The sequence below is a fragment of the Musca vetustissima genome, unplaced genomic scaffold (assembly GCF_032173495.1).
Source record: "Musca vetustissima isolate MV318-11 ecotype Yass unplaced genomic scaffold, APGP_CSIRO_Mvet_v1 utg16946, whole genome shotgun sequence".
NCBI classification, from domain to species: domain Eukaryota; kingdom Metazoa; phylum Arthropoda; class Insecta; order Diptera; family Muscidae; genus Musca; species Musca vetustissima.
This window is the reverse complement of record NW_026872653.1, coordinates 80,988-107,771: the sequence shown is the minus strand read 5'-3', so window position 1 is coordinate 107,771 and position 26,784 is coordinate 80,988. Positions and strand designations below refer to the sequence as shown.

Genomic DNA, 26,784 nt, shown 5'->3' with positions numbered 1-26,784 from the left:
ACTCGCATTGGCCGTCCTATTCCTTTATATGAGGTCAACAAGGTCTCCTTGTCAGCAACCCTATAAACAGCCGGTTTAGCTAACACGGGACTCGGTTCCGAATTAAAAATGATTTTTTTCCGAAGTTTCTGTTCTCCATCGAGTTTTATGTTTAGCGTAAGCTTCATTTTAGCTGCCAAAGGGGTGATTAGGAATTTAGCTATATAGAATATTACCCACTCAATTATTATCCCAAATTTCAAACACGTTCGGTGTTTCGTCTCCTATATATCATCGAACTGTTTGCCATGTTTGACATTTGTTGCCGGTACGATTCTCCTCTTCGGACATCCTTGCTATTTTCTTCAGTAGTGGTACCACACTACTTTTTTCCCGCTTCAGGAACTATGTGTGTGGTTAACGACAAATTGAGGGCTGCTGTTAACTACTCGGCTCCGAGTTCTTTCAGTTGTTTAATTTCGTCCGTGCTCAATACTTTATGAAATCTACACCATTGAGGTGCTATATAAAAAGCCGGTTTAAATAACATGGGCACCTTTTCCGATCTCTCAAACATACGTCGTTAAATGTGAGATCCATCTTTTCTTCCAGAGTTCGAGAGTGACTTAACCATTGTCCACAATTTACTTGTTCCGGGTTGTACACCTGTTTTAAAATCTTAAATAGTTGTCTGATGGTAGAACAAAAATCAGTTTTGTTTACCTTCTATAGGAGAAAATATTGAAACACCGTAATTTGCTTTATTTTGTGTTTCTCATGATCTTTCCACAAATCTTTCATTCATGGAACCAAAGAAATAATAAAAAGTAATATTTTAAGCTTTTCTCGATTTATAATTTTTAATCTTACTATACAAAAAAATTAATATTAATTATTATTTTGAAAATAAAAATTTAAAGACATTAAAATTCTATTGCAATATTTAGTAAAAAAACCCTCTTAAAACATACAAATTTAAAATCTTAACCAATCATCATCGTTATTATCATCCTGTGATGGTGGATCTTCTGGTGGCTGTTCCTGTTGTTGATGATCTTCATGTAGGCCCGAGACATCACCATAAGCTGACATTTGTTGTATTTGCTGTTGTATACCCATCATTGTGTGTGCAGCACCACTGTTATTATCCGCCCCTGCAATATCCTGTTCCATTTGATGCGTGAAACCACCCTCCTTTTTGGGGCGGGCATTATCATCGTCATCATCACTCTCCGAGATGGCTAAATCATTATTAATATTCATGTGATGATCTTGATTCATTGGTGCGGCACTTTCCTGATGGGCATCTTCATCTTGTGGTAAAAATTGTGATACATTTGATGTTTGATATGTGGAATCGGTGGTGGAAGTGGCATTAGCGTTGTTGTTACCACCACCTAAACGATTGTGCATTGTAAGGAAATCAGATGGATCATAGTTGGGATCCAAGTCCATTGATTCTTCTGTAAAAGTGATATTGAATTGTTTAACAATTCCTTTTAGATTATAACAATTACTCTTACCTCCAACAATCTGTGGATCTTCGATTTTCATTTCTGATTTAATATGATCGGAATGTAGGGCCTCGGAACCCTCACCTTCACTGCCACCGGCATTTGACATCGAATGCATACGTTCGCCCTGATCTAAGATATTTGCTGCACTATTCTCATCTTCGGAGACTTCTTGGAATTCATCATCTTCATCCTCGGTGGAACACTGTTGATCTGTGGCCAGAAAAAAGAAACATATGATTTAATATTTTCCGTTAAAAAACAACTTTGAAGCATTAATTATATATTTTTTGAAACTGAACATAAAAAGGACAATACTTTATTGAGTCTAAAAAATAGAACAAAAAAATTACAATTTAGTCAAACAAATATACAAACAAGTGTATATACAAGTAGTACTTGAAATAAAATTAATAATTTGGAATTTGTACAAACTAATTGGGGGTAAGACACATATACATATATTATTGCTGTATAATTTGATATTCCGCGAGATGTTTATAGAGACCTCAATATTTAAGATGGAGCTTTGAAATTTGGCCATAAATCAAAGTCCTAAAAATATTTCATATTTAAAATACTTAATCATCCTTATTACGGATGGCGTAGTCGTGTTGAAAATTTGGCACTGTCGCATTTATACGACAAATCGGTATTATGAAAGGCGTTACAATACGCCAAATCTGTCGTGAACGATTTTTTTGACGACAGCATACAAAAATATATAAAAATGTGTTAAAATTGCATTTTAAAAATATTTACTGATTCAACTTTATTTTATTGCATTACTCAATATTCATAAGAATTAAAATTATCACAAAAATTAATTAGAAAACAAACAAAATTACATAGTTTTTCCAATACAATATAAAAAGAGTATGGACCGAAAATAACAGTTATTTTTTAAAATGCTAACAAAAAAATCTTCATGTTAGAGACATGGGACATCAATAGTGTCATATACCAATAGATTCGTATTGAGGAGCCCATTAAGGATATTGAGTGATCTTGAGAAAACACTCTCAGTTCCCATGTTAAGGATTATTTTTAATGGAAAAAATAAACGTTGATTTTTAACTGATAAAAATGATTTTTATTTTTTCCGTCAAAAATAAGTCTTTTTGGGATTTTTATTTTTTCCGTCAGAAAATTAAAGTCTTTTTGGGATTTTTATTTTTTCCGTCAGGAAATAAAACTCTTTTTATGTAAAGAAGTTTATACAACTTGTAATCAGTTATAAAATTACAATTTATAAATCTCTGTCCTTATTACAATAAGTGTACACATACGTAATCAAGATCAAAGGTAAAAAATATTTGTTATAAATTTTTAAAAAAATAGTCTAGTGTACCAAATCATGAATATAAATTAAAGAATCATTCCCCTGACTATTAAGTCAAAGGTTATATAACTGGTACCAAACTCTATATGTTTATTTACGTAAAAAGACTTTTATTTTCTGACGGAAAAAATAAAAGTCACAAAAAGAATTTTTTTTACGGAAAAAATAAAAATTTCAAAAAGACTTTTATTTTTGACGGAAAAAATAAAAATCATTTTTATCAGTTAAAAATCAACGTTTATTTTTTCCGTTAAAAAATAAATAATTAAAGTGGATTTTTTTTTATTTAGGTCACATAATAACAGTTATTTTTTACCTGATTTGATATAAGTTATAACCGTTACGGTCCCTGAAAAAGGGTTCTAAAAGAACAATTTTTGATTTGGTTTTGTAACAGAGTAAAAGAAAAATCTATTACAATATTTGGCGTTGTCGAAAATTTTACATAATACCGACCAAAAACGGCTACGACAACGCAATCGACTACGCCTACGAGAGCTGCCGTACAACGACTACGCCTACCGTAATAAGGGTGCATATTTTTTCATATAGCCCCCCATATAACGGTTCATTTCCCATTTCCTACCATAAGGTGATAAATTTGTCATTCCGTTGGTAACACCTCGAAATAATCTTCTGAGACTCTATAAAGTATGCACATTCTTGATCAGAAAAAAATTCTATGTCAATATAGCCATGTCCCCCTGTTTGTCCGTCCGATACGAATTGAGAACATTGCTTTATCCGGACCTTAGTTGTGCCAGAATTGAACAGGTTTGCCTAGGAAGAAGCCTCTCGACATGTATGTCGTTATATGTCGTTACCAACGTTTCTTTATCCTTGTCCCAGAAGGTGCCAGCCGCTTCCGGAAGAAGTTGGTGAAATTGGAATTTCTTGGACTTACGTCGTCAATGTTAACGCAGGACGTAATAATCATACAGTCATCGGTTCATCGACACCAATGAAACGCAAGGCGGGACTCCCATTTTGATCTTGCGATATTCGGATTTTTGGCCACGGAACTCAACGAAGGCCTGCCGCCCATTAATGTAGTTGGCAAGTCAACGCTGGATATCACTCGGAAGGGTGGAATTTGTGATGTCGGATATCAGCTCGGAATGATCGACCGTATCAAACGCCTTGGACAGATCTAAAGTTGTCACAATGGTCCGTTCAGGTGGTCGTCGCTGATTGATGCCATTTGCAATATTGATCTTGCGATATTCGATTTTTGGATTTTTCATTGACGGAACAATAGAGACTATAAAACCTTGGCTACTGGTTTTAGAATTGGAATAATCCGGGCAACTTTCTAAATGTCAGGAATTACAAACTGTGACATAGATAACTCGAGAACTTTGGTCAGATAGCCCAGCCCCATTGCTCCAAGCTTCTTTATCATGAACATGGATATGCTGTCTGGATCAAGGGCTTTGGATGGCTTGGATTTGGAGATAATTGGATACTGGGAATAGGTTTGAAATCAACATGTACAATTCCCCAGGGTGCGGAGAATGATTAAAATACGCTCTTTCTCACGAATGCTCACCGCAAGAATTGAAATGTTTTCAATTTATCGCGAATGATAAATCTTTCGCGAGCATTTGTTGCTGAAGAGCATTCTCAAAAAACAAATGTTCGCAAATGCTCGCGAGCATAAAAAAGTAAACATACACAGCGAATGAATGTGTCTGTAGCGAATGTCAGATTGATCGTTGTTGTGTGGTCTCACTCGTTTGTTATGTACGTGCGAACATTGGCGAATGCTCGTTTGGTAAAAAATTTATCGCGATAATTTCATTTGCAAAATGAGCCCAACACGATTCACATCTGCTAGCATCCTTACCAAGATTTAGTAGGGGGAACATCCCGACTATATTTCAGGCTTCAGTAACAAGGTGAATGCCCAACGATAGGATGAGTACATCAGTTAATAACTCTACTCAAGGTTCATCTAGCTGCAAAAACATCATCATTGAGATTCCATACGGGCCAAAGTTTTGGATGACTTTGCGTTTCGAATGACATCTACCCGGAGGGATCTTATACGACGAAACACACTCATTTTTGCCTTGACACTCTCTACGGACTGCAGTTTAAAAAACTCGTGCATCTCGTTGGATGTGTCACAGTTCTGCAAGTATTCCATTACCACTCTTAATAGATTATTTCTTGGACACCTTAATTTTTCTTTTGCCTTCAGCGATATTTCTTTCTATCTGGTAGACCTCTCTTTGTTTTATTTTTTTCAATTTATCATAGTTCCACCAGTAGGTTTTTGTCTCTGGTAATAGTCAGTAGGATTGACAGAAGACCTTCATTGAATATTTTATTTATAGGAGGCCTTATGTGAATTTATATATAAATATAAGTCATGTAAAGCTTTCCAACAAAATATATATATTATTGTAGAAGACCTTATAGGTCCTCCCCAGAGATGGTCCGTCAGAAACAGTGACGTAAATGACATACATTTTCGACATATATTACATACGTCAGAAACGTCGGAAACCCACCCAAAACAATTAGGGTTTTACAAAATAACTATTTCCATTAATGAATTTGGAAATTACGCATGCTTTATTGAAATCCATAAAAATTTCAAAAAAATTTTCTCCGAAAGGTTTAGAATTTTGTATTAGTTCTAGTAAGGAATAGGATATATGTAAAAATAATATGGATTTTTGAAAATAACGGTATATGTTAATAATATTCGAATAAATGACGTTTTATACATTTATTACATTTTATACAGGTATATGACGTTTTCGACGTTTACACCTTTTTGACAGTCGAAAACCTAAAAATTCGTCATACGGACCATCCCTGGTCCTCCCATGAGTAGAAAAAGGTTTATGGTCTCCTGAAGATGTAAATAAAAGTACTGCTATATGATAATTGTTCTTCCCATAAAATATCTTCGGTTGTTTCATTATATTTGTATATATTAACATATATACATAAAATTGTTCATAAATAAACACTAATAAAAACAGATTTTACTAAAATCGTCGACAAAAGTAACAAAATAGTAACTAAAAAAAAGATATTGAAAAGAGAAAGAAAACACATACAAAAGCAAGTCTGTGCAAAAAAAATGAATTGGGTGATGTTGTGCAAACACTACACAATTATATTAGTTTTTACAATAATTATTAAACATCTCTAGGAGCATATAGCAATATAGAAAATAATTGTTAGTAAAAATATAATATTTTGTGGTTAGATTTGTTTTCAAAGATAAATTAAAACATATTAAACTACTCTTTACAAAGTGGATGTGTATGTGTGTTTTTTGGTAACAAATAGATAGAAAGATAGAAAGCAGTATTAGTCTTACCTTCTTCCGTAAAAGAGGAATTATGTGGGTTACTTATATTTGAGGTTAAGCTGTCCTTACGGGGACGACCGCGACCACGTTTAACAGCATTCGCATTAAATTTAACTAAAAGTATAAAATTGTGTAACGCAATAGTTTCCATAGATAGATAGATTGAGTTTGATTTTTTTATTAGTTATCATCGTTAATTTTTGGTTTGGCAATTTCAGGGAGGATGAGAAGAGTTTGGATTTGATTTTGAAGAAAAATAAATTGAAAGAAAAAAATAAACTTAAACATTTAAAATCGACATCATGGAATAAATACCAGAAAACAGTTTAGAAGGGAAATTATAAGGGATAACTATTAACGATGATAATTTAAGGAAAAACATAGAAACACAGAAAAAAATAATTATTACAACATTCAAGTAAAGTGTACATAGATAGATTTCATTGTTTGAATTAATCGATCTTTTAAGGAGATCTATTTTTAGAAGTATTCATCTTTGCTACTGCATACGTCTTGCTGAACTATAATTGTACAAAAAGAGAGTGAAACTGAATTCTACCAGACTCCTGTGGTTGGTGAAAAGCCTAATGATGTATTAGGTCCGATTAACTTGATACCCTTTAAAATAACCAAGTGTCGCAAAACGGTACTCCCGTCGAATTTGTTTTCCTTTTTTCATTCCATTTGGGAACATAGGGCATTTACAAGAAAAAAAATTCTATTTTAATGGTTTTAATCTCTTCCCCTATTTTGTTAATTTTTCTTATTTCTAGAGCAATAGTTCTGCGCCTCGTATTTCTAGGAAGGCCAGGTCTTCTGGAGCCTTGAGGATTCCAATCTAGTGCGGCTTTGGCTATGCTTTCATGCTTTCGTTTTATTCCACAGTTCCATATTTGCAAATTTGTTCGGCAAAAATATGCGGAAAATAATACGCAGACATTTGTTTATGAAGACTTGGAGTGTCTGAAACATTGATTTTGATAACATACACTTCATATAGTAGTATAGATTTAACAAATGCATTGAATATGTTTAATTTTGTCCAGAGAGATAAATGCGGCGATTTCCATGTTTTATTTAGACGGCCAAATGCGGACCTGGCTTTGTTGAGTCTATTCTTAACATCATCTTCAATTCTTCCATCTGCACTCATGAAGCACCCTAGGTAGCAGAAGGATTTTACGTATTTCAGGGGTTCGTTGCCAATCTTTAATTGGTTGTCAGATGCGTTGGTTGTCAGATGCGTATAAAGCTTGTGTCTTTTTATATTTATTTCAAGCCTTACTTCTTTTGCACGGAGTACGAGGTCTTTTAATTTGTCTTGCATGTCGACGAACTTATGTGACATGAGACAAATGTCGTCAGTAAAGTCTAGATCCTCCATATGACGTTGGAAATTCCAAACTAAACCTCTTTCGCTTGTCGATACATTTCTAATCAAGAAGATATTGAAGATTGTGAGGACCTTTCCGGAAAGTGGATGGACAATGGAATGTTTCAAATACCTAGTAAAACCACTATATGTGATACCTCAAATGAGAACAAGGTAGATCTGACGGTGGACAATAGTCATTGAGGAAAATTGTAACTACTATAACTTGATTTCAACATGTCATAAAGAGAATATTTTCCTTATATATCGTGACAAAAAGCCAAAATATCTTCGTCTCCATTGTCTAGAAAGAGGGAATACTACAGGAACAAAGAAGCCTTTAGATGTATGGCAGTTTTTGTTTTAAATCCGCAAGATGTAAGCTTAATTTAAAAAATACTGTGCAATAGATTTGTAGGCTCGGACGGGTAATTGAATATATGGAGTGTGTCGTGAGGGATTTGCTGGCAGGAGGGACAACTGTTAAGGTTTCCTCTCCCGATATGAGTTGAGAACATTGCTGTATCCGGACCTTAATTTATGGCTTGCTGTATCCGGACCCAATTTATAGCTTCGGATACCGCCAGTTAATGCGCGGATTTCATAGTGGTCGCTATAGGCTTTGCTGGCAGGAGGGACACCGGTTAAGTTTCCTCTCTCGATACGAGTTGAGAACATAGCTGTATCCGGACCTTAATTGTGCCAGAATCGAACGGTGTTGCCTAGGAGAAGCCACTCACTCTCCGAAATTGCAGGAGGATGTTAGAATAGGACTTTATTCCATCTGTAGCCATTTATGGCTTCGAAGACTGGCATCACGGATTTCATCGCGTTCGCTATCGACAATATTTTGACGTCCGATGGAATGACGTCTTGGATGCTATCACGTTAGAGCCTGAAGTCTTGACGGATGTGTCACGGAGGTGAATCTGTCATCACTGTGTGATGGTTGGGATAATACGGCAGATGCCAGCAACAACTTTCAGTCAACAACACATTATGTTGCTTGACTGACAGAAACTGGTATCCTCATTGATGTGATCGACGCTCATCATCTGGACACATCCGGTTGCAATTCTGAGTGCATTATTTTGAGTTGTTTGCAAGGATCTATATTGTGTGTCGCAAAGGAAAGAAGTACAGACTGAGGTAGTATAATTAAGAATGGAACGATCTGTGGCCTTATATGTCGCTATCAACGTGTCTCTATCCTTGCCCCAGGAGATGCCAGCCAAAGCTTTCAGTACGTTATTCCTAGCTTTCAACTTCGGTTAATGTAGTTAGAATGCGGGGAGAAATTAAGGAGGTTATCGGAGACCACCCCAAGGATTTTCAGATTTTTTGGACGGTGGAAATGTAAAGTTCTAAATTGACTTCTCGAGTCCATGGAAGTGAAAAGTGACACAGTAGACTTTGTAGTGGATAATTTTAGATTGCGCTCCCGAACGAAGTTGGAGATGGTGGCTAAATAGTTGAAAATTTTTGCACTTATGTCGTCAATGTCAACGTCGGACGAAATAATCGTACAGTTATCGGCATACGACACCACTGAAACATGTGGTGGAGGAATGGGGAGTTTCGCAAAATACATGTTGAACAAAATGGGAGATAGGACACCGCCTTGCGGTACTCCCATTTTAATCTTGTGATATTTGGATTTTTGGCCATGGGACGCAACGAAGGACTGCCGTCTATTAAGGTAATTGGCAAACCAACGTTTGATATCACTCGGAAGGGTGGAATTTGTGATCTCGGATATCAGTTCGGAATGATCGACCATATCAAACGCTTTGGACAGAATGTTGGATGTTATTGAAGGAAATAGCAGGGAGATTTTTATTTCTTTTTGGAACCAGATATACTCTTAATTGTAGACAAATTGGTGATTGGAATGTATATTGCAGTGGTTAACGTGTTCTAACCATTTAGAGCACCTATGCTGAAGAACTAGAGCATCTAATTCAGCGCTTAGCTGCAGGATTCTGTGGTCAGCGTGCTTTCGGAGTTGATCGCGTTGCTGTGCCAATCTGGATGCCTTGGATGGATAGTTTGGCCTCATTAGAGGAATTCTGCCCACAGGAATGAAGCGTTTATTAATTAATTAATTTGTAGTAATCTACACTTTTTATATTTTATCACGACGACATAGAAATTAATTCGACTGATTGAAACAAAATATTCTGCATAGGTCTTAGGAGTTTCCTCGAACACAATCTTAAAACAATATTAAGTTTTTTTTTTGAAATTATACTAAATAAATTTAAAGTAAATGTTAGTATTTCATAGATAATTGTAAACTAGATAATGATTAGAAGAGATATATAAGAAAATGTACAAGAATCGTTTCATTTTGCATTTGATATAATATTGTAGGTTATGGTACTACACTTTCTCTATAGTTAGACTATATATATGGAGAGATTTAAATGTGATTAGTAAAATATGCAATTAATATTTTTTTTATTTAATAAAATACCACAGCCCATTGATGAGAATTGGTAGAAATTAGTAGTAAACCAAAAAAAGCTTTCAGAGAAAAGTGGCGAAATATAATTTTTTTTGCAATTTAGTTTTTTTTTTTTTTTGCCTCTTTGTAGAAAGAATTCCAACATAATTTAACAACTTGACACTTCTAACACTCTCAGATCACAACATGTATGTTCGTTGGAAAATATAAATAAATATATTTTAATTCAAAAATTGGCTTACCTTCTTCAGTTATATCGCGAAGTTTACGTGGTCTACCACGACCACGTTTTATGTCATTTGGAGGTTGCATATCGGGATTTAAACCGGTATTAAGAGATATTAAACCACCAAGACCGCGTTGTAATGTGGCCGATGATGATGATGGTCTCTCATTGCCCTCCACATCAATAAATTCATTTTCTGGTGTACTCGAACGACTGGTTCGGGTATAATCATATTCTTGATCTTCCACACCACCCCAGGTGTCATCCAGATCAGCATCAACTCGTGCACGTTCCTGTACCTTGGCAATATTCTGCTCCAATTGCAGGCATTGTTCTGAACTCTATGGAAGGAAATTTAAATTATAAAAAATATTTTGCAACAACAAAAAGTGTCTGGATATATTTGAACTAATTTTTGGGAGGCATGTCCTCAGTATCCAGTTTGTTATTATGTTCATTAAAAGATTTAGCGAATAGATAATAGCTTCTTACGCTCAGAAATTGACTCTGAACCTGTTTTGTCGCTCTTAATCTCGCAATCCGTAAATCACACACATTTAACTTATTTTTCTTCTTTAATACAAAAGAGTACCTTACCTCCTCCAATTGTGTGCGAGCAAATTCTAAAATATGCTTTGCATTTTGTGTAAATCTTGATTCACTGCCATTATACTGTTCACAATTTGCGGCAATTAATTCAATGTCTGCCAAGAAATCAGCTCTAGAGTGGTATTGATGAGCTGTAAAACAAAACCAAACAATTAGAATAAAAACTTAATTAATATTGAAGAAGAAAAGCAATTGATATTTACCTTCAATATTTTTACCAATCGTTTCCAAATCCATTGGCCTCTTAATAATCGTATAGTAGTCTTTAACTTGTTTCTTATTGACCGGTTTAAGGAATGGCCAACTTTCTTGCATTGTTTTAATTTTTGTATGCAGTTTTTCCAATATAAATGATAATGCCACCTGATCATCATCATCTAGCAGGGGATTAATTGCCTTTTCCAAACGAGCCAACTTTTCTTCTTTTTCAGCCATTAAATCACAACAATTCTTGTACATACGTTGGGCAGCCGATGTGAATGAACTATTCAGACCGTTGTATAGGGTAGAGTTTTCCACAATTTGCTTTAAGTCCGCCAAAAATGTTTCACGTTTGTGATAACGTTTCTGGCGTATATTGTCACGCATTGTTTGCAGGTCCGTGGGTTTGGTAACAATGCGATAATAATCGGGGACCATCTAAGAATAAGAAAGAAACGTTTTAAAAAAATAAATTAATTTTTTATTGACACTTTACCTTGGCATTAACGGGAAACATAAACGGTGTAACATCCGGCATTGCCCTTAGCACATTTAAAATCTCTTCCAAAATAGATGACAACACCACAACCGGATCGGTACGTCTACGATTGGCAGTTTTATTATGACGCTGCAGGTAATCACAGTGTATATCACTGGCTTTGCGTTTCTTTTTACCCATAACATCTTTGGGCACTTTCAGTAGAAGACCCTTTTTGCTGCGTCCCAGCAAACTTTCATCGTGGCGCTTTAGTACTTTGCTACTCAATGTCACCTTGGTACCATCAACATTAACCAAATCATCATCATCACAATTGATTTCACGGCTTTCGGGCTCTTCTTCAGGTTCATCCATTACCGAAGAATTCATTGATGAATTACCTGGACCCTGTGTTCCCGTGTATAGAGGACAAGCCTTATTTGTACGCATGTGACCAACCTGCCCGCAGGCACCACATTTCAATTTCAAATCTGGTTTCAATTTGAATTTCTTTCTTGATGGACTCACTTCCTTGTGGCTGTTATCCCGTTCTTTGTGTGAAGAACTTTGTGAAGTCTTGGGATCACCCAAAGATGTAGGCATACCACCGGGTTGCAGTTTTTGATTCTGTGCCAATTGGGCCAGACGTTCTTTTTCTTGGTTACGTTTGATACGTCTCAGTTGTTCTTGAATTCTTCTCTTTTCACGTTTCATTTCTTCCTTTTGTTGTTCATCGAGAGTGGCAAATTGTTTTATAAACTGTTCATCCTTGGTGGTGCGGATCTTGACATATGCATCAATTACCGGTTGTCGCCTCACTGTTTCTACACGGGTATATTCCTTGCCTTCCTGATCCTTAAAGGTTCTGGTGATTTTCAATATGCGTCCCAAATTTGGCTGTGATTGTTGTTGATTTTCTCCCGATCCGTCTTTGTTTTTATCATTCTTTTGTTTATTACCCTCCTCGTCTTCCATCATTTTCTTTAACAATTCTTGTCTTTCTTGTTCTTCACGTTCGAGGGTCAGTTGGGTAGATGTTTTCTTATTGGATAACATATTTTCCAAATTTTTACCCAACTCTTCCAAATCCGATTCTTCTGAGGCAGATGATTCATCTTCATCGGTGGAAAGTACTTCGGAACTGGCGAGTACCCGATTTTGTAAATCGAATATACGTTGACATTCTTCTTTATAACGTTCTTGATGTTCGGCAATGGAGAAACGATTACCTCTGGAGAATTTATCCATTCCTTGTTCGCCAGCCTTAGCTTTTTCTGTTGACAAAGTACGTACAACATCAATAACTTCCCATCGAGATAACTTCTTAATTTCCTCCTCGGGTACTTTAAATTTACGCAATAATTCCTTGGCCCTCTGCAGTGGTAGACGACGTAAATCGGCATCTGTACCGGTTACAGTACGTTTTGGTTGGGATTCTTGTTCTTCTTTTGTTTGCTGGATGTGTGATTTGAAAATTTTATTTTATCAAATATTTAATTTCAAATAAAATTTATTTACCGTTGGTTTATTTGGTACCCTCACATATGAGAAACCTTCACCACAACCTGTGGGATCAGCAGGGCCAGTAAGTTGCAGCAAACATTTGCCACGCATGGCTTGTATGTAGGCCCTGTAAATAAGCAATAGAGAATTAAATTTCTTTCCCAATTAGTTAGAAGTATTACTTACCTTGTCGTATTCCATGGAGCCACCTTAACTTCGTCATCCAATTTCAATTGAGATTCCTCATCATCATCCTCCTGTGGAGCAAATATGGATTTCTCACCATAACCCGCATCCTAAAAGAACACACAAAACTTATTTTATTAATATGCCAATCTATATTTTTTCTATGTATTCCTACCTTTAAACGTTGCTCTGCGGCAATCATACTAAAGTAAGCACAACATTGCTCGGGAGAAACCATCGAACGAATTTCTTCCTCAGATGGTAGACGAAATTCGGGTTTAATAACCCACCAATTGGAGTCCATACCAGTACGTTTGAAATCAGCACATTGTTTCAGCCGTTTACGTATACTACTTTCCGAATGGGCTGGGAAGGCCCGCTTTATATCATCCATACGAATACGACGTGGATTATCTTTACTTTTCCAGAAGAGACGATAAATGAAGACTTGTAAGAAGTCTCGAGTAAAATTATTAACCCTCTTCGAGTTGGGTCCCGGAACCTCATACAAAGGACACTCTTGACCTACCGTGAACAGAGCATTAAATTCACGTATATAATAATTATTACGCGTTCGTATAACCAAAAAGTCTGTGGGATTTACATTGTGTGGATAGATGGGAGCACGATACATATTATTTTCCAATGCCTGTATACACTGGCCGGGATGTAAGATACCCAAAAAGGGACTGGTGTGGGCAATTGCTGTTTCACCATATTTGAAGTCTTGTGGTCCATTATCTTTGGTGGCCTTACGTTTGTAATAGTTTTTAATTTTCGAACACATGCCAACTTGATTCATTAGAGGAGGATGTTCTTCACAGAACTCAGCTAAAATGATATCTCCATCTTTGCCACTCAAATCTTCAGGATTACGCATAAAGAAGACATCACCACCACCCGATGCAATTCGTTCAGCATCTCTTTGCTTAGCCTTTTTAATGATATGCTTAAGCAATGGCAGTACTGGATGTGGTACCGGCTGTGACAGCGGACCATAAGAGTACTTTTTCAGCGGAGGTCTGTGGAATGATCTCAGTTTCATTGGACCCATATGTGTGGGTATAAATGGCGACCTCAATTCTACCACAGGGGTTGAATGTTGTATTAAACTACCTCCACCAACTTTGAGGCGTAATGTTGGTTCAGTCTTAGGCATATAGTAACTGTCATTGGAAATATTAAATGGATCTCTGTCTGGACTTTTTGGTGGTGGAGGTGGGGTATCTTCAGCCAGTACATTAATAACACCAGCTTTACCCAATAGAATTTTTGATTTCTTAACATGAGGATGGGGAATTTTAATTTTCGGTGGTGGTCCAGTATTCTTATTGATTTTCGATGGATCAATATCATCCGGAATACCCAGGATAATATTCTCATCATTTGGATCCAATGTCAATACTTTGGGTTTTGGTATCTTGGGCATTTCTTCAGCATCCCAAATGATTTCATCTTCCCATTTGCTGTAAATTAGTTCCTCATTTTCCACTGGGAAAATACTGTACCAGGTATCATCCACAGCTTCTGCGGGTTTGGCGGGTAAGCTAAAGAAACGCAAAATCAATTTTAATATAAAATCATTTTCTTATTTACTTTACTGTACTTACTTTTGATTTGCCTTTTGTTTACTTGTTGAACTACCACCTGCGCCTGAAATTTTTCCTGATGGCCCTCCGGTCACGGGCAATGCTTTACCAGCCGGTGTAAATGCTCTCGAGCCACTGGATGGCAGCCAACCGGCAGCATTTGTTTTTGAATTTAGTTTTTGTAAAACTTTAGCCTTTATTTCGTTACCATCCCAGACCACTTCATCTTCCCAATGCAATTGGGATACCATGAGGAAAGCATCATCTGCAATGGCCGCCTCTTCCTCCTCCTTTGTTTGTTCTTCCTTTTTGGCTTGTGCTTGTGGCTTAGAATGTTTCATTTCTTGTTTACTTTTAAAACCGTAATTGAAACCCTCTCCTGAATCGGGTACATCTAACATATCGTACCAAATTTGTGCCGGGCCATAGCGCCAATCGGCAATTTTCGGTTTATTATCTGTGTTATCACCATTTTCTGGTTCCTGTTTAACATCCTCATCATTGAAAATACTCAAAAGTTTATCTTCATCATCTGATTGGCATTGTGAAGGCATGGGATCGGGGCCATAGTGAATACCAAAACCTTTTTTACGTGGCTCCTCCGAATCACTTGTAGAATCTGAACCTGGATTGTGAGGTTTATGATCGCGTGATTGTTTACGTTTTCGCCTGCGCTTCTTAACATGACGCCAAATTTGTGGAAGACTTGAAGGTTTGCCGGGACCAAATAATCGTGAAAATCTCAAGATTTTACCCGGTCTAAAATCAGGAAATAGTTCGCGAACATCGACATTAGCATACTTTGAGGGTAGCATATCGGCCAGTGGTGTGTCCAATTTACGTTCAGAGGCTAAAAATATAAAATTTGACAATTAGTTATATTATTTAGATAGGGAAACAATTTCCTTACATTTCTCTGGTTTAACATCCGAATCCATGCCACTATCTGATCCACTTTGTTTACTTTGCGCTTCTTGTGTTGAATTGGGTTGTGTTCGTACGGGGGTGCTGGGCGGTGGCATCAATTCCTTATCATCCTTGGCCGAAGAACAAGCATTACTCTGCACCTTTGATGCCGGTATAGCATCCTCCAGATCTTCCAACATATTGGAGGGATCTGATTTATTTTCCGTCTCTGTGGCTTGTACTTCTGCCGGTGGTGTCTTGGGACAATCTTCCGATAGTTCATTTATATCGGAATAATCAACGGCATCAGAATCTTTTATAATTTCGCCCGTTTCATCTTCTTGACTTTCTTTGTTATCCACAAATCCTGATTTGAGGGCATCAAAATCACTCATTGGTTTCTTCTCCTCCTCATCTTCATCATCGGCATCCTCTGCTTCAATTACTTCGCTCAGCATGGAATTTAAACCCATTCTAGAAGAAAATTTACAATAACAACAAGTATATTTCCATATTTGAGTAATTGGTCTCACTTTGACAATGAACCCAGATGTTCCTTTAATTCCGGATCGAATGCCCCCGCTCCATCATCATCCATCAGCTTGCCCTCCGAGTCAATATTACCAAATAGAATACCAGTTAAATCTATACCAAATCCTCCACCGCCATGATTACTGCCGCCGTGATTAGATCCATTTCCCAGAGATCCATCATCATCACTGTCGGTATCCATGCCTGCTGATTTCTGTTGAGTGGCTTAAGTTTTCAATGAGATGAACTTGATTTTTTATTGCTCAATTGTTTCACCGCTGTTTTCTGATAATTTATTTAATTAATTTTAATAATAATATATTTATTTTTCTATTTTATTAGCGGCAAAACTAAAGCGTTTGACAATTTCACGAAAAAAAACACACAATAACAAAACCGCTGTAAGTGGCCAGGGTTCTCTAGATCGAAAATGGAACAGGGTTGTACAAATCGATTGTGGTGGTTTGGCGATACTTTAAATTATGAAAGATTTTTTAGTCAGCATTTTTAGTGTTGTAAAACGTGCGTTAATCTATTTTATCATAAATATATACCGTAAGCTTAATTACATACACTGGTGACCAAACTAAAGCAACTGAAATTGCAAACTGATTAAAAGAATTGTAACATTTTTGAAAATAAAGATATAGGGCCAATATATACATTTTCAGTCTATTCGATTGAAAATGTTCCCACAATACTGAATAATAGCTGGTACTTAGACTTTATACCCAATGGGAATGCAATATTACAGCATATTTGCATAAAAATTTGTTGCGGGGTAGCTAAAACGCAGTCTTTTGTCGAAAGCCAAAAAAAATTTTGCGTGGAGGGGCCTTAGGAAGTGACTTTTTTCGCCTACGAGGTAGCCACTAACCACGAGTTTCCACCAGCTCCCATTATGCGGTAGAGTTGGGGGAGCTGGAGGTAGCTACAATGGACACTCCCGGGATGACAAGCCACTGTAATGCCTCTTTTGGCCTGCCGTGTCCATTATGTTTGTTCTAAGGGGTTAGTATATATTTGCCAGGGTGGTGTTAGTAATTTAGCACAATATTTGGTGTGTGCTCTTTTTCGTTGGGATGACCCTTTATTGGGATTCATCCATAATGGCAGGGCAGCCTCCTGTGCGTCCGGGTTTTGACGCGACTGTCCCCGAACCCAATTACTCCATGATCACAGTCCAGGAAAAATACATTTGTTTTTCTCGGCCAAGTAATAACAAAAAGTCAGCCAACTTGTCCACGGATGACGTTATTCCTTATGGCCGAGAATAATCCAATGTTTTTTTCCAAGACTGCGGGGGAAACCTGAAAAGAAAAATAGATTAATAAAATATTTTATAAAAAATTACAAAAAAAAATGTGCTATTAGCTCTAGAAAACTTTGTTGATGTGAAGCAAATGGTGAACCGCGTTGCCAACCACTTTTTTAGTAGTGGAACCTAATTCATTCATGAATAAAACACGTCTTGTAAGTGCAAGCAAGTAAGGTAGATGGCATGTTCACAAAATCAGAAAATGTCGGATTTATTTAAAATTTTGAAATGTCGGACATTAAACAGGGACAATTGAATGGATGTATGCCAAATGATAACATATGTAAAGAAATAAGAGAGATGATAGGAGTAATGATACCAAATTGTCTGATCGACTAGAGGAAAAGAGTTAGCGGTAGTATAAGATGTAATAAGAAGATTTGGAGAAAATGTCGGGTCTGGAAATATTCCAAGAATAAACCGAACATATAAATAGCCCATAGAATGGCAGAGAAGTCAGTATTGTATAAGTTGGTGCTGAGTGCTAATTAGTTGAGTCAACGATAATAAGGTGTATACGTGTATTTTACGTGTATAACAATTGATAATTTATAAGTGTACAGAGAAAAGTGCACATAATTCAAAAAGGCAAAGGTAAAAGTGATTAAACCCAGTTATTAATGGAAAGAATATATTGTAACAAGCTGAATCTCTGTTTTGGGTAGGTCCAAGTGATCAAGAAGTTCCCGATTATTATCCTTCCGTAATCCTAAAAAGAAGTGCTCTTCCAAAAGTGTGAACGGTTTTAGATCAAAAGTTAAACGTTCACAAGAGGCTAGCAGGGACTAACCATATAAAAAGGACAGTCCGAGAGTTATAAGTAAAGACCGGCATTTGTAACGGTGACACTACGAAAAGAGGTAGGATCCAACCAAATATATTGTACCGCTATATTATTACTACCCGGTAACTAAGGACCTTTGCTCCCAGAAAAACTGGAGACTCACTCTATTATACCACGGTGCTCAGCACCATATTAACTTTTACGTGGAATTAATAATACTTAATATTGGTGTGTGTTTGATATATAAAGTAATGAAGGCAAAACCTCCGAAAAAAATGGTATAAGTTAGCGGTAACAACGGAAGCTAACGTCCACGAATTTCTATCACACCACCAAAAAGCATACCAGTATTTAAATTCAAACGACAGTAAAACCCAATTTTGACAACTTAATTTTTATATTTATTTATTATTTTTTTTTATAATTTATAGTTCATCATTGTTATATGACACATTTTTGTGATTAGTCTTATTATGTATCTAGGTTGGTTTTAAGTGAATATTTATTTGTATCTTAATTAGTTTAATTTTTTTAATAATATTTATTTATAATAATATTGGAGTTAATTTTTATTACTGTTAGAAACCACAGTTGGGTTGTATGCATAGCATCTAAATGTTACAAATAGAGCTCTATTAGGAACGATTAGGAATTGGCTTTACCCGTAGTAGTCCAGTGAATTGGGCGTGCGCTAAAACTCTTTAGTGGGTTCTAAAGACCATAAAATTTGACTTCAATTTTGAATTTTGTTTTGGGTCAACAGACCTTTCGATTTATCCTTCGGAATACCTATAAATATAAGGAAAATAAATAGAATTAATTTTACTTGTAGTAATCAGAAATTGTTATACAGTAATTCCATACATAAATAAATTATCACTTTTAACTAGAAAGTATTAAATAGAAAATATATAGGGTATACAAAAATAGCGGAGATAAGATTAGGTTTAGTTTTGTTTGTAATAAAAGACATGTGAAATAGTATTAAGAGAACATAATGGACTTGTGATTGAAGAAGGAAGGAGGGACTTAAAGGTGAGGTAAGTGGTATGTTATGGAGCGGGATTAGGGGTCAATATGATAATGATGGGAAGGGTTGACCAAGGTAGGGAGGGCGGCTAAATAGGTCATACGGGTTTGGATTTGATGGAGTTGGAAAGTTTTAGATTTAGTATTTTTGTAGATGTAAACCTATCATCTAGGTTACTGTGTACGTTCCTGTGCTGGGAATGCGGGATGGGACCCCCCCTTATGAGAGGCGGCGGAGCTGGCTGGAGTTACCTGAACATCTCCCAGTGGCGAAAAGGGTCACGTAACAAATTGTTCCCAAACTATCCATTATACTGAAATTTAAGATGTACCATTAGGGACTATACCAAAAAGTGTGCTGATATTGGCACCCAAAGTGCACCAAAGTGCGGAAGATTTGCCACCCAACTTATGGTCAATTCAACTGAAAAATGTGCCAATATACTACTGGATAATTTGTTATTGTATTCTAGTTGGTAATATTCTCAATGAGAATCTAAAATATATGATTACAACCTATTTGGTTGACAAATGTTCCCTCAACTCTCTGAAGCTTAGGCTACGTTTAGACTACTAAATCCGCTCGATCCCAAATGTCAATCCTGTTGGATTAAAAAATGGATTTTAAAAATATAAACGTACCTTTATCTTTGATAATTGGTAACAACATTTTCTACCGAATGAGAGCATAAAAATGCCAAATTGGTTAAAAAACGTGTGTATAATACCGTATATTGGTGGTACACCGTAATATGGACGCTTTTAAAGCTCCAGCTTAAATATTGCGAGCTCTATCGTGATTTCAACAAACAGATAGACATGGTCAATTCTCAAGATGATTTAAATTTGTATGATAAATAGTGGTACCAAATTAGAACATTCTAGCTCTAAACGTTCCGTACCCTTATAGTACGAATTTTCACAGACCTATCCCTTTCCAACACTGACCAGTATACAAAACTTCAAGATTCTTTAGAGCGCGTTTAAACTAATAACTTATTATAATTTGCTTAGCAGGCTTGTGACGGACCATTTGTTCCATAAGCCGGGCATAAAAAAGATCTACAGACGCGTCGGTCATGCAAGCAGCTCTTCCAATTTGAAAGACCATGTTTGAAAATCTCCTCTTCCACTTGATCATTACATCTAATTCAGTGTTGAACAGAACTAAATTAAGAGAAGGTGTGTGAGAGCGCAACTGAGAGATCATCATCAAAAATGATCGACGAAAGAGAGAAAACGTGTTTAGCCATCACCGCTATCGTACTATTTTGTGCATTAGTGATCTAATTCGTGGCCTTCCCTTTCTGAGTCAGCTATAGGCTTGCTTTTATATGTCTTTTGAGATGGGGCTTCTTCATCCATTCTCACAAGATGGCCTAACCAACGTAGTCGCTGCAGCTCGATCCCTCTGACTATGTCGATGTCTGAGAATTGATTGTATAGCTCATGGTTCATTCGACGGCGCTATTCACCGTCGACGCAGATCGGCCCATAGATCTTCCGGAGAATTTTTCTCTCAAACACTCCGAGGACTTCCTCATCGGCTTGCGCAAGTATCCACGCTTCAGATCCATAAATCAGCACGTGTAGTATCAGAGCCTTGTAGAGTGTGAGTTTGGCCTGGCAGGAGGTGGCCTTGTTTCTAAAGTGCTTACTTGGACCATAGTATCATCTGTTGGCCAGCAGTATCCTTCTCCGAATTTCAAAACTGATGCCATAAGTTTTATTTATGAAGGGACCAAGGTATATAAAATCTTTGACTACCTCGAAGCTGTTGTTCTCAAGTTCCTCAGTTGGTCCGATTCAACTGGACGTCTTGCGTGTTGATACCATAAGTTTGGTCTTTCGCCATTTACTGTCAGTCCAACTTGACAGACTCCATTTCAATTCGTTTTGATTGAAGGGCTCTTAAAGGTCAATTCCGACCTTAACTGCTGACCTTGTGCCAGTTAAAGTTATCCTGCATAGCCGTATTAATTTTGCAGGAATGTTTCAGTCCACCTAATAGTGGGGGAGATAAAACGGCATTTACATTAGAACTCTTTAGCGGGTTAACCTAATTTATGAGGATTTTTTATAAAATGGAAAATCCGTTCCAATGTAAACGTACCATAAAGACATAACAGGACAACATATTTCATATGTGTTTTATTTACATTAACACATTTGAAAGTACGGAATTGATAACCCTGCATTGTTGGATACTGACAATCTCTAAATTAATATAAAAATGCAATTCTTGTTCGGAATTTGTAATTTTTGTCAAACATGTTTATAAAACAGCTGATTAGTACTAATGTTTTCAGTCAATTTAATAATCAAATGGATAGTATTGTAACCTTGACGAAATGCATACTGGGATTCAATTATCTTATTTCCACCGTTCTGAAGGATTTGTTTTTTTTTTTTAATAATGTACTCCACTATCTTAGAAAGCGCTGGTAAAATCAGACGGAGATAATCGAAATAACGAACAGAATGACATTTTTGAATGGAAACCACACGAGCCGTGTTCCAACCTACTAGAAATTCCGAAGTTGTTATGATGTAGTTTACTAGATCCATGATCACGCCAGATATGTAGGGGAAAACTAGTTTGAGAAATTTTATTGATATGCCATCAACACCCATTGACTTTGATTTTACTTTCAGCATGGCTTCAATAAACTAATTTTCATCAACACATTGGAATAAAAAGGATGTATTGGAGTCGATAAAATTTTCAAAATCGATTTGGGAAAATCCATTAACACCAAGAGTCTACAAAGAAATCGTTTATGCAGTTAACATCAATATTTATCTCATCATGATCGTTATCCATACACCCAGAACTTAGATATTTCCACATCCTAGCAGAATCCATGCCGTTAAAAACCGTGCAGTAATGGTGTCTTCATTCTCGCGCGAATTATAGATTTTGTCTTATTTCTGAATTTGCAGTAAATTTTCCAATGATTATGAGATTCCAATTATCTTGAGATTTATTTCTTAGGAAAGTAGAGAAAGCGAACCTCTTAGACATTTCCACATCCTCGCAGAATCCATGTCTGTGTCTCCTTTCTCGGCGAATTATGCATTTTGCTTTATTTCTGAATTTGCAGTAAATTTTCCAATGATTATGAGATTTATTTCTTAGGAAAGTATAGAAAGCGAAATTCCTAATGGAAATGGCATATCTTACTCCTCTAGATTTCATCCAAAAGTCTCAATCTTATTTTATTTATTTCCTAATAATAGGAACAAAAGCAAGAAAATGCAAGAATTAAAAAAATAATGATTTTTAAAATTAAGGATGGAGGTCACCGTTAGGCGGAATATCCCTTTCAAAAGGAGTGTATTTCATCGAAATTTACGAGACATTATTTAAATTCCGGCGAATATTTCGAAAAAATTAAATGGCAAGTTATTTTTTTTTTTTTTTGCAAAAAAGACAACTTTTGTTATTATTAATTTATTTCTTATATACTAATACACGGATAATATTAAGTACAATAATTACATCGTATTTCATATACAAAATCGGCAATTTATTAATTACTACAACAACAATAAAAAGAAATTCAACACATGACAATAACTCGAATCAAGTGCAAAAGTCGACCAATAAAAAAGGTGATGTTTAAATTTTATTCAATTTTGTTGTTGATAGTGGGTGTTAAATTTGGTTTCGACAATAATAAAAATAATAATTCTAAAAATGAGAATTCGTTTTTGAATTAATACGTTAACGAATATGAATATTGTGTTAGTAGTAGGATGGAGGAAAATTACACAGACGCACACACAATTTTGACATTTCTCAAAAAGGCAACACTTGTTCACATACTCCGCACCGGTAGAGGGCAAATCATTAAGCCACACTTGAAATGCATGTGACACCATCGTATTGTGTCTGTCTATTCGTCCGTCCGACATTAGGAGCACTCGACTAACGACATTTACCACTTCGAGTCGTACGTTGTTATTTACATTTTATTTAGTTTCGAGAGTTTGAGAGTGTGTTAATGTTGTTTGTTCTCCAATCAATCCGGCAAACCTACACTAACCCGTTTGGTGGCGGTGCTGCGAATATTACGACGCGGTGCTGGTTTCTCAGATGTGGGCGACAGCGTCGCATCGTCATTCTCAGCTATAATTGCACCATCATGAAAACATAAACTACTGCGCAAATGTTTGCGAGGTTTGTTTACCTCAGCCGATGATGATGGTGGTGGTGGCGATGGCGATTTTGCTGTTTCAGGTGATGCACTTGGTGTGCTAGTTCGTGTGCGGCGTGGTTCCGGAGAGGGCGATGCAGTATATCTCCTTGAATACATTTCGTTATTTAATTTATTGACATTTCGTTTAACATTTTCTTTGTGACTGGTTTGTCTTTGTCCTTCATATCTGTCCTCATATGGCTGGCTGTGGGTATCATCATGTTCATCGTAATGATCGTATGACCTATTTTCCGAACGTTGTTGTAAATTTCCTCTTTTCGTTACATTTCTTGTAGTAGATATTTGATTACGTCTATAATTTTCGCTGGGACGTTGTTCGTCTTCATAATACTCATCGCGATAATATTGATGTCTTCGGGGTGGTGATGGTTCTATGCGAACTTTTCGCATTCTTTCGCCAGTTTCATCTGCTTCTTCGTTGAAATTATAGTTGTCCTCATTTCTGCGGTTTGGTTTCTTAGTATCATTTTGTATGCGTCTGTATTGAGGTTCCTCAACGTAGTCTTCCGCTTGATCATAGGTTCTATAACGTTGACGAGGTTCCTCCCTCTCCTCATAATTCCTTTCCTTGCTTAATACTGATCTGGTAGGTTTTTCATAATAATCACGATCATTTTCATAGCGATCTTCAGATTTTTCCACATTTCTAACCGGTTGCTTGTCATAACGTGAATTTTTCCTTTCATTTGATCTAATATTCGATCTGTCATAACTATCATCCCTGCGTTCGCGATATTGGAGATTAGAGTTCCCCTTGGCTACATTAACTTCCTTAATTGGCCTTGAAGGTCTTTCCAGCGTTTTGTTATAACGATTATTTATTTTCGGTATCTCCTTTTCCTCGCTGAGACTTCGTACATCGCGTTTTATTTGCAGTTTTGGACTATTCTTCGAATTCAATTCCATTTCACGTTTATCGTTCATATCCATTTTGGGTTTTCGATAATTATTCTGTTGACGCTTGGCCCCTTCCTCGTCTTGTTCATTGATATAGTCGTAGAACTGGATTTTCGACATATAAGCCTGTTTTCGTTTGGCAGTGGTGTAGGCTTCATCCACAATAGTTTCCGGCAGTTCTAATTTAGTGGCAGTTGGTTTTTCTGTTAGTTCCATTTTTTTGCCCACACCTGATCTCAGTAGAGGTCTTCTATTGCCCATCGAATCATTTTCATTTAAATTATCATAAAACTGGATTGATGACTGTGAAAACTCCTTGCTAAATCTCCGCTTGGTATCCACTTCATTTGCCCCGCCCACGGAAAATTGTTTGGTAACCTGGGGTTTATCATTGGCCTGCAATTGTACACTGTTCCGACGTTTCAGACGATGTTCAACAGCAGATTCTGCCTTGGTATCATCAGGCCAAAATAAATGAGATTCCAGACGATTTGGTGTGGCCCCGCTACCTCCACGTTCTATCATTTTGGGCGGTAGACCCGTAAAAAATTTTCCGTTTAACATTTTCCCGTTCTGTCCGTGTTCACCTTTATGATTTTAAACGCGTCCTAACCGTTCGTTGTCTTAAACTCTACTAAATTGAAATGACCGTTTCCATTCTCACATTCAGATTCATTGATCGATCCGTCGTGAGTTGTTTTGTTTCAAAGAAAAAAATGTCGCTGTTTCGTTTTGTTGCCTGTGCTGCCACTGTAGGCGTTTGAACCATGTTAACGTATAAAACATTTTGGTAGACAACCTTAACTGACATAATCAAGGCACAGTGGTTTTGATTGATCTTTTTTGAGGTTCCTGCAATATAAAGGGTTATTAAGAGATTTTACATTGTTGGAGAAATAAATAAGATGTTTTTGAATTTTATAGAAGTAACTTTTTTATATATTTTTCGTATGACAATAAATAGACCAGGTGTTCTCTGAAGAACTGGTTATTTCCCGAAGCAGAATACTAATTTATGGTATTCAAATAAGCGTATTTGTATTTACATATGGTTCATTAATTGGTTTGGCACAGAAATCGCTTCATTATAGGTCTGTTTGTTTTAGTTTACAGCTAAAACTTACTCACCTACCTACTAAAAAGTCAAAATATATCAATTGATGTGTGAGAATACCGTTGAGAGAAACTGGCGCCCGACCATGGTATATTCAGTAAGGTAGCCGCATAGGCTAATTTCTACAACAAACATCGGTTGTTGTATTTTGATATGTCAAAAATATATTTCCAAAACAAACAGATTGACAAGATTTTTTTTACACAAATTCTTGTAGAAAATGTTAATAAAAGTATTGCCAAACAAGCTCTTCAAAATTCTAAGATTTTCATTTATAATTTTGGGCCGATGCGGCTACCTAATTATATATATCTTGGCGCAAAGCCGATATTATTGCCTTACATGAAATAGGATGGAGAGGGACAGACGTAAGTAAGTCAAATGATTACACCCTGTATTGCCGTACTGCCGTTTTATGGTTAACAGGAGAATGAAAGACCTCGTCTCCAGATTCACTCCAGTTAATGAGCGAATTGCTATAATCCGTATAAAAGCGAAGTTCTTCTACATCAGTCTTATTTGCGCAAATCGAGATGTACAGGAGTCGGAACGAAGTCCGAAAATGTTACCAGAAAGTAAAACACCAAACCGAAGGCTTTGGTGCATGCACCTCCTCCTGTAGATATGAATACGGAAACCTGGTGACAGATACAGATAGCGTGTTGAGAATCTGGAAGGATCATTTTGTAAAGCTTCTGGTATCAAAAAGTGGCGGTAAAGAAGATACCCCAGATGACGGAATAGATTGTATACCAACTAGCCAAGATGAGGTTACAACAGTAATTAATCGGCTGAAGAATAACAAAGCATCTGGTGCCGTTGGCTTATCAGCCGAACTATTCAAGACCGGTGGTTAGATTCTGGTCAGGAGCACGCACCAGCTGATTAGTACAACTTGGCTAGATGCATGTCCAATAATTGAAACCAAAGCATCCTATTTCCCATGCACAAAAAAGGAGACAAGAAGATATGTGCCAACTATAGAGGAATAAGTCCTCTTCCCATCGTATATAAAGTGCTGTGTGAACGACTTAAGCCAATGGCAATATTGGCTTTGCAAAATCCACCATTGACCAGATTTTCACACTACGCCCGCGACACATTACACCTATTTGTCGACTACAAAGTCACATTCGACAGCCCAATCCCCTCAGATGTATTTAAAGCCAGTACGGCTATGCAGGA

At 36.6% G+C, this 26,784-nt stretch overlaps 2 protein-coding genes across 2 annotated transcripts; both read right to left on the bottom strand.

Moving 5' to 3' along the window:
• Nucleotides 1-954: 954 nt before the first annotated feature.
• Nucleotides 955-16,436, bottom strand: LOC133336115 (transcription initiation factor TFIID subunit 1). The gene is made up of 14 exons (XM_061544446.1): nucleotides 16,237-16,436; nucleotides 15,708-16,177; nucleotides 14,819-15,647; nucleotides 13,384-14,755; nucleotides 13,209-13,318; nucleotides 13,038-13,149; nucleotides 11,538-12,974; nucleotides 11,044-11,479; nucleotides 10,829-10,971; nucleotides 10,248-10,572; nucleotides 9,461-9,472; nucleotides 6,176-6,280; nucleotides 1,503-1,706; nucleotides 955-1,442 (listed from the first exon to the last, which is right to left on the bottom strand). The coding sequence occupies exons 1-14, from the start codon at nucleotides 16,434-16,436 to the stop codon at nucleotides 955-957; spliced, it is 6,243 nt and encodes a 2,080-aa protein (XP_061400430.1).
• Nucleotides 16,437-23,390: 6,954 nt separating this feature from the next.
• On the bottom strand, nucleotides 23,391-25,010 carry LOC133336009 (uncharacterized protein DDB_G0283697). Its single transcript, XM_061544338.1, has one exon. It carries the CDS (start codon nucleotides 25,008-25,010, stop codon nucleotides 23,391-23,393), a length of 1,620 nt encoding a protein of 539 aa, XP_061400322.1.
• Between the last annotated feature and the right edge of the window lie 1,774 nt (nucleotides 25,011-26,784).

Excerpts from the sequence above, each read along its gene's own strand:
- LOC133336115 (XM_061544446.1), bottom strand. The coding sequence starts at position 16,436 with ATGGATACCGACAGTGATGATGATGGATCTCTGGGAAATGGATCTAAT. Across the intron at positions 10,972-11,043 it reads GATTGGTAAAAATATTGAAG|CTCATCAATACCACTCTAGA; the intron begins GTAAATATCAAT and ends TTTGTTTTACAG. Across the intron at positions 1,707-6,175 it reads TTCCTCTTTTACGGAAGAAG|ATCAACAGTGTTCCACCGAG; the intron begins GTAAGACTAATA and ends TTCTGGCCACAG.
- LOC133336009 (XM_061544338.1), bottom strand. The coding sequence starts at position 25,010 with ATGATAGAACGTGGAGGTAGCGGGGCCACACCAAATCGTCTGGAATCT.